The sequence below is a fragment of the Pseudophryne corroboree genome, chromosome 5 (genome assembly GCF_028390025.1).
Source record: "Pseudophryne corroboree isolate aPseCor3 chromosome 5, aPseCor3.hap2, whole genome shotgun sequence".
Taxonomy (NCBI): Eukaryota; Metazoa; Chordata; class Amphibia; order Anura; family Myobatrachidae; genus Pseudophryne; species Pseudophryne corroboree.
Window position 1 is genome coordinate 76,069,949 of NC_086448.1, and position 13,834 is coordinate 76,083,782.

The 13,834-nt window shown below is 47.3% G+C and overlaps 1 protein-coding gene across 2 annotated transcripts in view; it reads left to right on the top strand.

The window, feature by feature from the left end:
- VPS50 (VPS50 subunit of EARP/GARPII complex) overlaps nt 1-13,834 on the top strand; it is a 548,228-nt gene that overhangs the window by 342,113 nt on the left and 192,281 nt on the right. For both annotated transcript variants that reach the window (XM_063921392.1, XM_063921391.1), the window contains exon 12: nt 4,502-4,642. In XM_063921392.1, the coding sequence (XP_063777462.1) occupies nt 4,502-4,642 (141 nt within the window). The remainder of the gene's footprint in view (nt 1-4,501; nt 4,643-13,834) is intronic.

Consider the following 13,834-nt stretch of genomic DNA (forward strand, 5'->3'; position numbering starts at 1 on the left):
TCCATAGGGGAATACACAAAATACTGCACGTTAAAAGCCCTGACTCACCAATCCTTATCATTTTGGGGTCTAATTGAGCTAATCGAGGATTTCCAGCATGTTGGATTTCCTTGATCCCTTGACCAAGTCATCAGCAAAACGAGGAATTGCCTTGATATTTGCCCTTTACACTTTCCCCAACTTGCATTTTGAAAGTATAAGGTTGATAAAGTAGTGACGTTGATAAACCTCTTAAGCACATTATATCCAATAATTTCATAAATGTATCTTTAAGATACAACTTTTAGGAATAATTTTTTGAGCTTCGATGTAAGTTTTTGAATTGATTATGAGCTCACTTTCTTTCCAAGGCAGGGGCAACTCAAGGGTTTGTATGAGAACTGCTTGTTTCTTGTGCTCCTCTGATGCTTGTATTTTGTAAGAAATGTATTTGAAGAAACTTCTTAATGCCGAATTGTCTTCTGCTTTGGGGACGACCTTCTCCCTGACATGTCTTTTACTAACACAACTTTTTCATTTTCTTAATATATTGCATACTGCTGAGTTCCTTCCAAGAGTTATGCATGATTAGGCTTCACACAGGGAAATACAAAAGATATAAACATTGGCTATCTGGATGCGAAATCTTGATAAGACTGAGGCTGTAACTGTTAATCTTCTAACCATTGTCTGCAGGCGATTCCATTATAAATTCTACAAAAAGATAAAAAGTTAGGGTAAAAGGGAATCTTTTGCTAAAAAGAGTTGAATTGTTATTAAAGAACGTCCATTAATTTGAGATGCTTTGATTGCAGAAACTAGAGAGGGTTTGGGTATGGTTTACCGGCGACCGGGATCCCGTCGATCAGCATCCCGGCTGTGGAATGATGGGGGGGGGGGGGGGGGGCGCGGGCGATCACAATGAGTCCTCTTGCGGGCTCGCAGCACTCGCCATAGGTTCTATTCCCACTCCTATGGGTGTCGTGGACACCCATTAGTGGGAATTGTCCCTGCTAGCCGGCAGGCCGACTGTCTGGTTTAGGGGGAGCGGGATGTAGGTGCCGGTAATGTGACCGGCGATCTCCTGTCGCATAAGAACTACATCCCCTAGAGAGCAGCAATATAAAGTGGGTTTCAGTATTCTGGCTAGGGTATGGGTCGTTGGGTTGACTCAACTTAGGTCGACAGTCATTAGGTCGACCATGGAAGGTCGACATGCATTAGGTCTACAGAGGCAATAGGTCGACACGGTCATTAGGTCGACATGTACTAGGTCGACAGGTCAAAAGGTCGACATGGTTTGTTTTTTTTACTCTTTTTGGTGTCGTTTTCTTCGTAAAGTAACATGGAACCCCAGTTAGTGCAACCCCAATTAGTGCACCTCGCATGGCTCGCTTCGCTCGCCATGCTTCGGGCAAGGTGCCTCGCTCCGCTACCGCTGCACTCGGCACAGGTTACCACCGTCTGTAACATGATCGTTAGGAGTTGATTGGCTGATAAGTACTGTTTTATGTTTCATGGTATTAATACGTAGAGTATTGCAGTTCCTTAATTAATATAATCATTGCCTTTACTCGTTAAATGGCTTTGCGTGATCAGTGATCATAGTGCAATGACTTTGGTTCAAGATTAGGGTCATAGAGTGTCACATGAGCCAATGATGTCATTACTTACTGGTGATTTGATTGGCTGCATTCTACTGGATATTGGTCCAGCACACAAAATGTCTTCTTCATTCAGAAGCCGCACTTTGGCAACCTGGTGTAACAAGGGAAGTCTGCTGTCCTATATTTATGGCTTAAAACACCAGGCTGCTGTTTTCCAAGTACCAAGGAATGGAAACCTGCTCTTAAGAGATAAGAACATCTGAATTGGAAAATAAATGGCATCCACTGTTCAATTACCTGCACCTGTGTGATTCAAATTAAAATTGCTTCTACGCTTGGGAATGGTGCTTTGATCCTGTCTGACTGAACATGTCCCTGAGATTAGTAATGGCATTGTGCACTGCAGCAGTTGTATGGAGGCTGCCAGAGACTGGTATAAGTGTAACTGAAACACGTACAGTCCTGCAGAGGAAACACGGAGCCTGACACTCGGATACACAGTAGATGCATTGTGGTGGTAATCTCCTATATAATAGCCCAGATCTGTGACTGTGTGTATAACACTGGGCGTGGCTATAAGCTCTCATTGGGTTAGCGGCAGGTCTATCACACCCAGTCCACAGCTGATTGGGCGAGAAAAACGCCCTCCCACACAGGTTACATCCAATGGGAGGCTCTGCCCTTTGACTGCTGTGTGTTCCCAGAGCAGGATTAACAATGGAGCTGCAGCTCCAGGCCCACACCCCAAAATAGGCCTACTGCATCTACAGCAACATACCCTCCAATAATTTACACACAAAAAGTAAATTCGAAAAGGGGGCGTGGCCACGGGTATAGTGGTGTGGCCACGCCCCTTTTCATATACTTTCAGTGGAATTTTGGAGAGCTAAAAATCGGTACAGACCATAGGTACAAAAAGGTACAGTTGGAGGGTATGAAGTAAGTCTCTGCTCTTTAGATAGGGGGGGGGGGAAATCCTTTTACTGCAGCGTCCTATGTCTTGCTGCCAGTCCGCCTGCCCCCTCCGGCATCAACAATCCCCACTCCCTAGCCACGGCGCAGGTGGAACAAAAGCTGCCGCGGCCATTGGCATAGATGTGTATGAAAGCGGGGCAGCAGAAGGCTTTCATAGCCCTCCCTGCACCGGATACTCTCTGAGACCCGGAGCCTCCTCTACGTGTGATGTCACAGAAGTGCCTCCCTGCCACAGCCGCGCCCAGATCACCAGAGGCCCTGACTGCGCAACACGGCACCTGGGCTGCCGGCCTGGAAGCCCCGAGATGGTTAATGTAACGGATAGAGTGGGTGATATCGCAGAGGGTAATGTCTGGATGCTGAATCAATGTAAAAGGTGACAGTGCTGAGCAGTGCAGTGGGTGTGCAGTGTCACTGACACTGCACAGCACTCTCACCTTTTACATTGATTCAACGAGTTAGTCAGTTCTGCCAGCCAGTCACTATTGTTAGCGCCTGCATTACAGAGAAGTACACGCACTAAATAAACTACAGCTCTCAGCAGCCCTTAGTGCCGAAGCATTCCGGCGCTAAGGCCTGCTGGGAGCTGTAGTTTATTGAGTGCATCTTCTTCCCTGTAATGCGACGCTAACAATAGTGACTGGTTGCTTTGCTGCTGTGCGATTCTACGGGAGAGCCACTGCCAAAGGGAGGACAGCAGCTTAGCTACTTCCAGCAGGAGAAGCATTACCCGCCCCTCCTCCACTCGCAGTACCTCCGGGCCCCATCCACGGCACCCCCCTGTCACATTTTCAAGGAGCTCAGTGGTAATGCTTTGTAATTGGCTGGCGGACGTTTTGCCACAAAGCAGCTGATCACAACGTTAATATAAATCTACAGGCCAAGAGGTTTAATTTGATATATGATTTACCCTGCTCAGGCAACGGCATTATAGAAATGTCACTCTTAAAAATCACCTTAACATGCAATTAATATTGATAGAAGAAGCACCGTGGTAGGGATGCGGTTAATATACCACCTGTCGGTATCCCGGCGTTCAGGATGCTGACGTCAGAATCCAGACCAGCAGGGTAAATGATGGTGGTCAAAAGGATGATTTTTAACATAACTGAATTTTAAAACGTCTGCATATTTATATGATTTTGTTTTTTTTTAAATTCCAGATTTAATTACGATATTAGTACCTACCGCAGGGAATACATACGGGAGACCGGCAGACAGGATGCTGGCTGTCACTATACCGACAGCAGCATCCCGTCATCCGGAATCCCAGCAGCGAGGCAGAGTGTCCCCTTGCGGGCTCGCCGCACTCGCCATGCTTCTGGTCCGGTGGCGAGCTTTGCTCACCACAGGTTATATTCCCACTCGGGTAATAGGTCCACGCAAAGCTCGCAACCGTTCTCAAAGCGTGGCATGTGTACTCACTACCGGGATTCTGGATGATGGGATGGCGCTGTCGATATAGTGACAGCCAGCTTCCCGTCTGCCGGTCTACCTATGTATTCCGTGTGGTATGAATAAATCAAATTGAATAGCATGTTTTTTTTCTTCTTAGTTTTCTTCTTCGCCATCTTCTTCTTTTGTCAAAATACAATTATATACAGTCATATCCAACATAATATTGGAAATATATTGAATTAGAATATTTCTATTGATCAGTTTTATTTTACTTAAGGTATTGAGTTTTGGCTGTAGCACTCCCACACAACGATCTGGGGGTAGGTTTTTTTTTTGTAATGACAATAATTTGGTGGCAATAATTATTCTCTGAGTTTTTGTTGTCTCTTTAATAATACTGATACAACCCTGGGAACTGACCCTGTAAATCTACTATTGTTGAAGTGGGTCTGATGACATTTTCTGGGTTGTGTCAAGAGTGGGTGGCGCATGTGTAAAGAAATGACCAAAGTTAATATTGCTTTGCTTTATTTCCCTTTCAGACTGCAATGGACCAGTTGCACATGCACTTCACTCAGGCCATCCACAACACAGTCTTTCAGGTAGTCCTGGGATATGTGGAGCTGTGCGCTGGAAACACGGATACAAAATTTCAGAAACTGCCTTACAAAGACCTCTGCATGGTAAGTCACTAAAGTTTTTACCAACTGCGATCCAGCCTTTTCTTCTATAGATCATATTTACATGATGAATATGCATAAAGAATACTTGTACTGTCAGGAGGCATACTATGTAAATTGCACTATTATAGATACATTTATTTTACACACAATACTGATTATATACTCTGCCTACTGTCCAATACAGCCCATGCTGTAGCTACTGACCAATCCAGTCCACGCTGTGGCTACTGTCCACTCCAGTCCACGCTGTGGCTACTGTCCACTCCAGTTCATGCTTTGGCTACTGTCCACTCCAGTCCATGCTCTGGCTGCTGTCCGCCTCAGTCCATGCTCTGGCTGCTGTCCGCCTCAGTCCACGCTCTGGCTGCTGTCCACCTCAGTACATGCTCAGGCTGCTGTCCACCCCAGTCCACTCTCTTGCTGCTGTCCACTCCAGTCCATGTTCTGGCTATTGTCCACGCTCTGGCTACTGTCCACTCCAGCCCACGCTCTGGCTACTGCCCACTCCAGCCCACGCTCTGGCTACTGTCCACTCCAGTACACGCTCTGGCTACTGCCCACTCCAGCCCACGCTCTGGCTACTGCCCACTCCAGCCCACGCTCTGGCTACTGCCCACTCCAGCCCACGCTCTGGCTACTGTCCACTCCAGCCCACGCTCTGGCTACTGCCCACTCCAGTACACGCTCTGGCTACTGTCAAATGGTATCCATGCCTTTGTGAATACTTTTTCACCTTGACATACATTGTGAACCTTTACAATGTATTACAGTATTAAAAATATTGGACTTTTACTGTGGCTTAAGTACCTTATGTTGTAACTCTACTTTCTCTAACGTCCTAAGTGGATGCTGGGGACTCCGTAAGGACCATGGGGAATAGCGGCTCCGCAGGAGACTGGGCACATCTAAAGAAAGCTTTAGTACTACCTGGTGTGCACTGGCTCCTCCCCCTATGACCCTCCTCCAAGCCTCAGTTAGATTTTTGTGCCCGAACGAGAAGGGTGCACACTAGGGGCTCTCCTGAGCTGCTTAGTGAAAAAGTTTGTTAGGTTTTTTATTTTCAGTGAGTCCTGCTGGCAACAGGCTCACTGCATCGAGGGACTAAGGGGAGAAGAAGCGAACTCACCTGCGTGCAGAGTGGATTGGGCTTCTTAGGCTACTGGACATTAGCTCCAGAGGGACCGATCACAGGCCCAGCCATGGATAGGTCCCAGAGCCGCGCCGCCGGCCCCCTTACAGAGCCAGAAGACAGAAGAGGTCCGGAAAATCGGCGGCAGAAGACGTCCTGTCTTCAATAAGGTAGCGCACAGCACCGCAGCTGTGCGCCATTGCTCTCAGCACACTTCACACTCCGGTCACTGAGGGTGCAGGGCGCTGGGGGGGGGCGCCCTGAGACGCAATAAAAACACCTTGGATGGCAAAAAATACATCACATATAGCTCCTGGGCTATATGGATGCATTTAACCCCTGCCAGTTTTCCTTAAAAAAGCGGGAGAAAGGCCGCCGAGAAGGGGGCGGAGCCTATCTCCTCAGCACACAAGCGCCATTTTCCCTCACAGCTCCGCTGGAAGGACGTCTCCCTGACTCTCCCCTGCAGTCCTGCACTACAGAAACAGGGTAAAACAAGAGAGGGGGGGCACTAAATTGGCATAAGAATCTATACAGCAGCTATATTAGGGAGAAACACTTATACAAGGTTGTCCCTATACATTATATATAGCGCTCTGGTGTGTGCTGGCAAACTCTCCCTCTGTCTCCCCAAAGGGCTAGTGGGGTCCTGTCCTCTATCAGAGCATTCCCTGTGTGTGTGCTGTGTGTCGGTACGTTTGTGTCGACATGTATGAGGAGGAAAATGGTGTGGAGGCGGAGCAATTGCCTGTAATAGTGATGTCACCCCCTAGGGAGTCGACACCTGACTGGATGGTCTTATGGAAGGAATTACGTGATAGCGTCAGCACTTTACAAAAGACTGTTGACGACATGAGACAGCCGGCAAATCAGTTAGTACCTGTCCAGGCGTCTCAAACACCGTCAGGGGCTCTAAAGCGTGTCGACGGTGAGGAAACAAACGTGATTTCCAGTAGGGCCACACGTTACATGATCACGGCAATGAAGGAGGTTTTGAACATTTCTGATACTACAAGTACCACAAAAAAGGGTATTATGTGGGGTGTGAAAAAACTACCCGTAGTTTTTCCTGAATCGGATGAATTAAAAGAGGTTAGGGCGCGTTGGGAAACACCCCCTAGGGTAGATAAAGCGCTCACACGCTTATCAAAACAAGTGGCGTTACTGTTTCCTGATACGGCCGCCCTCAAGGAACCAGCTGATAGGATGCTGGAAAATATCCTAAAAAAGTATATACACACATACTGGTGTTATACTGCGACCAGCAATCGCCTCAGCCTGGATGTGCAGTGCTGGGGTGGCTTGGTCGGATTCCCTGACTGAAAATATTGATACCCTGGATAGGGACAGTATATTATTGACTATAGAGCATTTAAAGGATGCATTTCTATATATGCGAGATGCACAGAGGGATATTTGCACTCTGGCATCAAGAGTAAGTGCGCTGTCCATTTCTGCCAGAAGAGGGTTATGGACGCGACAGTGGTCAGGTGATGCGGATTCCAAACGGCATATGGAAGTATTGCCGTATAAAGGGGAGGAGTTATTTGGGGTTGGTCTATCGGACCTGGTGGCCACGGCAACGGCTGGGAAATCCACCTTTTTACCCCAGGTCACCTCTCAGCAGAAAAAGACACCATCTTTTCAGGCTCAGTCCTTTCGTCCCCATAAGGGCAAGCGGGCAAAAGGCCACTCATTTCTGCCCCGGGGCAGAGGAAGGGGAAAAAGACTGCATCAGGCAGCCTCTTCCCAGGAACAGAAGCCCTCCCCCGCTTCTGCCAAGTCCTCAGTATGACGCTGGGGCCTTACAAGCGGACTCAGGCACGGTGGGGGGCCGTCTCAAGAATTTCAGCGCGCAGTGGGCTCACTCGCAAGTGGATCCCTGGATCCTGCAGGTAGTATCTCAGGGGTACAAATTGGAATTCGAGACGTCTCCCCCTCGCCGGTTCCTGAAGTCTGCTTTACCAACGTCTCCCTCCGACAGGGAGGCGGTATTGGAAGCCATTCACAAGCTGTATTCCCAGCAGGTGATAATCAAGGTACCCCTCCTGCAACAGGGAAAGGGGTATTATTCCACGCTGTTTGTGGTGCCGAAGCCGGACGGCTCGGTGAGACCTATTTTAAATCTGAAATCCTTGAACACTTACATACAAAGGTTCAAATTCAAGATGGAGTCACTCAGAGCAGTGATAGCGAACCTGGAAGAAGGGGACTATATGGTGTCTCTGGACATCAAGGATGCTTACCTCCATGTCCCAATTTGCCCTTCTCACCAAGGGTACCTCAGGTTTGTGGTACAGAACTGTCATTATCAGTTTCAGACGCTGCCGTTTGGATTGTCCACGGCACCCCGGGTCTTTACCAAGGTAATGGCCGAAATGATGATTCTTCTTCGAAGAAAAGGCGTCTTAATTATCCCTTACTTGGACGATCTCCTGATAAGGGCAAGGTCCAGGGAACAGTTAGAGGTCGGAGTAGCACTATTTCAAGTAGTGCTACGACAGCACGGGTGGATTCTAAATATTCCAAAATCGCAGCTGATTCCGACGACACGTCTGCTGTTCCTAGGGATGATTCTGGACACAGTCCAGAAAAAGGTGTTTCTCCCGGAGGAGAAAGCCAGAGAGTTATCCGAGCTAGTCAGGAACCCCCTAAAACCAGGCCAAGTGTCAGTGCATCAATGCACAAGGGTCCTGGGAAAAATGGTGGCTTCTTACGAAGCGATTCCATTCGGCAGATTCCACGCAAGAACCTTTCAGTGGGATCTGCTGGACAAATGGTCCAGATCGCATCTGCAGATGCATCAGCGGATAATCCTGTCTCCGAGGACAAGGGTGTCTCTCCTTTGGTGGTTGCAGAGTGCTCATCTTCTAGAGGGCCGCAGATTCGGCATTCAGGACTGGGTCCTGGTGACCACGGATGCCAGCCTGAGAGGCTGGGGAGCCAGTCACACAGGGAAGAAATTTCCAGGGCTTGTGGTCAAGCCTGGAAACGTCACTTCACATAAATATCCTGGAACTAAGGGCCATTTACAATGCCCTAAGTCAAGCAAGGCCTCTGCTTCAGGGTCAGCCGGTGTTGATCCAGTCGGACAACATCACGGCAGTCGCCCACGTAAACAGACAGGGCGGCACAAGAAGCAGGAGAGCGATGGCAGAAGCTGCAAGGATTCTTCGCTGGGCGGAAAATCATGTGATAGCACTGTCAGCAGTGTTCATTCCCGGAGTGGACAACTGGGAAGCAGATTTTCTCAGCAGACACGATCTCCACCCGGGAGAGTGGGGACTTCATCCAGAAGTTTTCCACCCGCCTCTACTGTACTCTTGCCAACGGTGCGCTTTTCCTTGTCAGTGTGGGATTTTTGCACTCGCTTTTATCAACTCCGATCCCACAACCCTTACCTAACTCCTTTATGGAACAACCCGCACTTCCCACCGGGTAATAATCACTCAGCATTTCATCATTGGACAACGCACAATATTCTCTTCCTTCAGGACATTGCCCCTCTTTCCTCACTCCCATCCTTTGAAAATTTACAATCCCGCTACTCGCTTCCTCACTCGGTATTTTACCAATTTTTACAAATTAGACACTTCTACGGAACACTCCCTAAACCCACCAACCCCATCATAGCTACCCCTCTAGAAATATGGTGTTGCGGCTCTCGCTTGGCGAAGGGACTCCTTTCACGCATATATCGAGTGTTACTGTTACACAATATCCCCCCCAAGGAGAGTCACGAGTTGGCGTGGGAGAGGGAGGTGGGGGAGACCTTAACCGTAGAGGAATGGGAGGATATTAGACAGGAAACTACCAAAAGCTCTATCTCAGTTCGTATAGCCGAAAACTCATATAAATTGTATTATCGCTGGTACATGGTCCCTACTAGATTACACTCTATTTATCCAACGTGCTCGGACGAGTGCTGGAGATTATGTGGTTGCAGGGGAACCTTGTTGCATGTTTGGTGGTCTTGTCCAACTATTCGCCAATATTGGAGACAAATTCATAAATTGGTTCTAGAAGTTACGCACTTAACCATGCCAGACTCACCCTTTTATTCACTACTTTCCCGCCCCATCCCTGGCACCTCACGCCACCAACGAGCCCTAATCAAACACATTCTGAACACGGCCAAGTGTCTAATAGCGTCTAATTGGAAATCGGTGGCCCCTCCTACCATGACCGCCACTATTAACGCAATTTGGTTCACATATAAGTTAGAGCGAATTACGGCTTCTCTTCGAGACTCCCCACTCTCTTTCACTGAGACATGGACGCCATGGACCTTGCATTTTAACGCTGAACCACCATTGACAACCATTTAACATCTAATACCTAGTGCCTCATTCTATATGATTGATGCTGATTAGTTGGGATATTAACTAGACCCTATCTGCATCTGAAATTTGCATCCATCGGTAGCTCGGACTGGCCGACCTTTCTCTCTCTTCTCCCTCCCCCCCCTCTTCATACCTTCTGTTTCTTTTACCCCTTCTATTAACTCTAATGGATAGTTGTAGCGTTTAGGTAATCTGTCTACATGGAGGCAAGCATGGCAATTGCTTATTGATATGTCTATTTAGTGCCCCCCCCCTCCTGATTATAATATCTCATAATCAGCCTTATATTGTTACAACGTTGTATCTATTTGTTTATATGCTTATATAATCAATAAAACGTTATTTCAAAAAAAAAAAAAAAAGAAGTTTTCCAATTGATTGTAAACCGTTGGGAAAAACCAAAGGTGGACATGATGGCGTCCCGCCTCAACAAAAAACTAGACAGGTATTGCGCCAGGTCAAGGGACCCTCAGGCAATAGCGGTGGACGCTCTGGTAACACCGTGGGTGTACCAGTCAGTGTATGTGTTCCCTCCTCTGCCTCTCATACCCAAGATACTGAGGATTATAAGACGGAGAGGAGTAAGAACTATACTCGTGGCTCCGGATTGGCCAAGAAGGACTTGGTACCCGGAACTTCAAGAGATGCTCACGGAGGATCCGTGGCCTCTACCTCAAAGAAGGGACCTGCTTCAGCAAGGACCCTGTCTGTTCCAAGACTTACCGCGGCTGCGTTTGACGGCATGGCGGTTGAACGCCGGATCCTGAAGGAAAAAGGCATTCCAGATGAAGTCATTCCTACCCTGATCAAAGCCAGGAAGGATGTAACTGCACAACATTATCACCGTATTTGGAGGAAATATGTTGCGTGGTGCGAGGCCAGGAAGGCCCCGACAGAGGAATTTCAACTAGGTCGTTTCCTGCATTTCCTGCAAACAGGACTGTCCATGGGCCTAAAATTAGGATCCATTAAGGTTCAAATTTCGGCCTTGTCGATTTTCTTCCAGAAAGAATTGGCTTCAGTTCCTGAAGTCCAGACTTTTGTAAAGGGGGTACTGCATATACAGCCGCCCTTTGTGCCTCCAGTGGCACCCTGGGATCTCAATGTGGTTTTGGGATTCCTAAAATCTCATTGGTTCGAACCACTTGCCACAGTGGATTTAAAATATCTCACATGGAAAGTGGTAATGCTGTTGGCCCTGGCTTCAGCCAGGCGCGTATCAGAATTAGCGGCTTTATCCTGTAAAAGCCCTTACCTGATATTTCATTCGGATAGGGCGGAATTGAGGACTCGCCCTCAATTTCTCCCTAAGGTGGTTTCAGCGTTTCACCTAAACCAACCTATTGTGGTGCCTGCGGCTACTGGGGACTTTGAGGATTCCAAGTTACTGGATGTAGTCAGGGCCCTGAAAATATATGTTTCCAGGACGGCTGGAGTCAGAAAATCTGACTCGCTGTTTATATTGTATGCACCCAATAAGCTGGGTGCTCCTGCTTCTAAGCAGACTATTGCTCGTTGGATTTGTAGTACAATTCAGCTTGCACATTCTGTGGCAGGCCTGCCACAGCCAAAATCTGTCAATGCCCATTCCACACGGAAAGTGGGCTCATCTTGGGCGGCTGCCCGAGGGGTCTCGGCTTTACAACTTTGCCGAGCAGCTACTTGGTCAGGGGCAAACACGTTTGTTAAATTCTACAAATTTGATACCCTGGCTGAGGAGGACCTGGAGTTCTCTCATTCGGTGCTGCAGAGTCATCCGCACTCTCCCGCCCGTTTGGGAGCTTTGGTATAATCCCCATGGTCCTTTCGGAGTCCCCAGCATCCACTAGGACGTTAGAGAAAATAAGAATTTACTTACCGATAATTCTATTTCTCATAGTCCGTAGTGGATGCTGGGCGCCCATCCCAAGTGCGGATTGTCTGCAATACTTGTACATAGTTATTGTTGCCAAAAATTCGGGTTTTTGTTGTAGTGAGCCATCTGTTCTGGAGGCTCCTCATGTTATCATACTGTTAACTGGGTTTAGATCACAAGTTATATGGTGTGATTGGTGTGGCTGGTATGAGTCTTACCCGGGATTCAAAAATCCTTCCTTATTGTGTACGCTCGTCCGGGCACAGTATCTTAACTGAGGCTTGGAGGAGGGTCATAGGGGGAGGAGCCAGTGCACACCAGGTAGTCCTAAAGCTTTTACTTTTGTGCCCAGTCTCCTGCGGAGCCGCTATTCCCCATGGTCCTGACGGAGTCCCAGCATCCACTACGGACTACGAGAAATAGAATTATCGGTAAGTAAATTCTTATTTTTAATTAAAGATTTAAAGGAATACAAATCCATAATTAGTTAGAAACTAATCGAGTTCATCCACAATTATAAAGTAAGATAATATGGAAAATAATAGTACCAAATACTTAAAAATGCTGCAGTAGAGTTGCAGGAGCAGCTGTTCAGGAACGCTGGGATTGGCTGTACTAGCGAATTGGAAATGCTGCAATTGAGTTGCAGGAGTAGCTCTTCAGGAATGCTGGGATAGGCTGTGCCAGCAAATTGAAAATGCCGTTATGATGAACTGAGCAGCCCTTCAGGATCACTGGGATTGGCTGTACCAGTGAATCTAGATATGCTGCGATGATGAATTTAGCAGCCCTTCAGGATCACTGGGATTAGCTGTACCGGTCAATCTGGACATGCTGCAGTGCTGAGCAACTGAACTGGATAACTCAGGAAGCCAGGGAGTGCTGGGGATGGAAATTGCACTTGTCTTGATTTCAACAGGAGAGTCTGGAGCTCACTACACGTTGATAGACAACAAAGCACCGGTGATTTGCCTGTGCTGGGATTCAGGCTTTTTACCCCTGGCTTGCTGCTGATTGGTGGTGATAATCACATGACTGTGAAATGGTTCCTGACTCAGTGAACAGTGCAGTGAGCTGATCAGAACTGTCATGGTGCCGTCCGTGACTGGTTTTGGCGGGAACTGCAGGCGTGGAGTGGGCAGTGGTGACTGACCATGGCCGCCAGTAATGGAGACACAGTGCAGAACGTCAGATGGACCAGCAGATGATGGACAGCGCCTCAGATTGCGACGCATGTAAGAGAGCACAGCTGGGGAGCCCTGAATACGTCAGTTTTGTGACATTCTCACTATATTGAAAGCTCTCTCACGAGCAGGGTCCTCCATGTCTATTTCATGCCTGCTTTTATCTTGTAGACCTTGTGCGATTTCTCCATACAGTCTAGTGCTGTGGAGGACTGGGGTGCTCTACAAATCAGTGATAATAATGAAGATAGTCACAGACTAAAAGCTCTTGAAAAACATGAATCTCTTGAAAATGCCATAGTTAAATATAGAAACGCGTTGCAATACAACAACTAATCAGGTCTTCATCACAAAATAAAGCAGGATCATCATCATTTGGGCAAAAAAAGATTTTTAGGAACTAGTCAAATAAATCTAAGTTGTTTCCACAAATAGTATTAGCATCTCACCTGTGTAAGGACTCTAGGAAACCCTTGGAAACTAGGAGGAAAGAAAACGGGAATGGAGCACTCAGTACTATCCGTAGGAAATATAATAATGATATATATACATTATAAAATAATAATAAAAATATTTTTAATCAATAATATAAGTGGTATTTTATCCACACACACCAAACTCTTGGAATATCAAAAAAAAAGTTTGTTTTAGGGAGTAGTCCAAACTGGCGCCAAGCAGCTT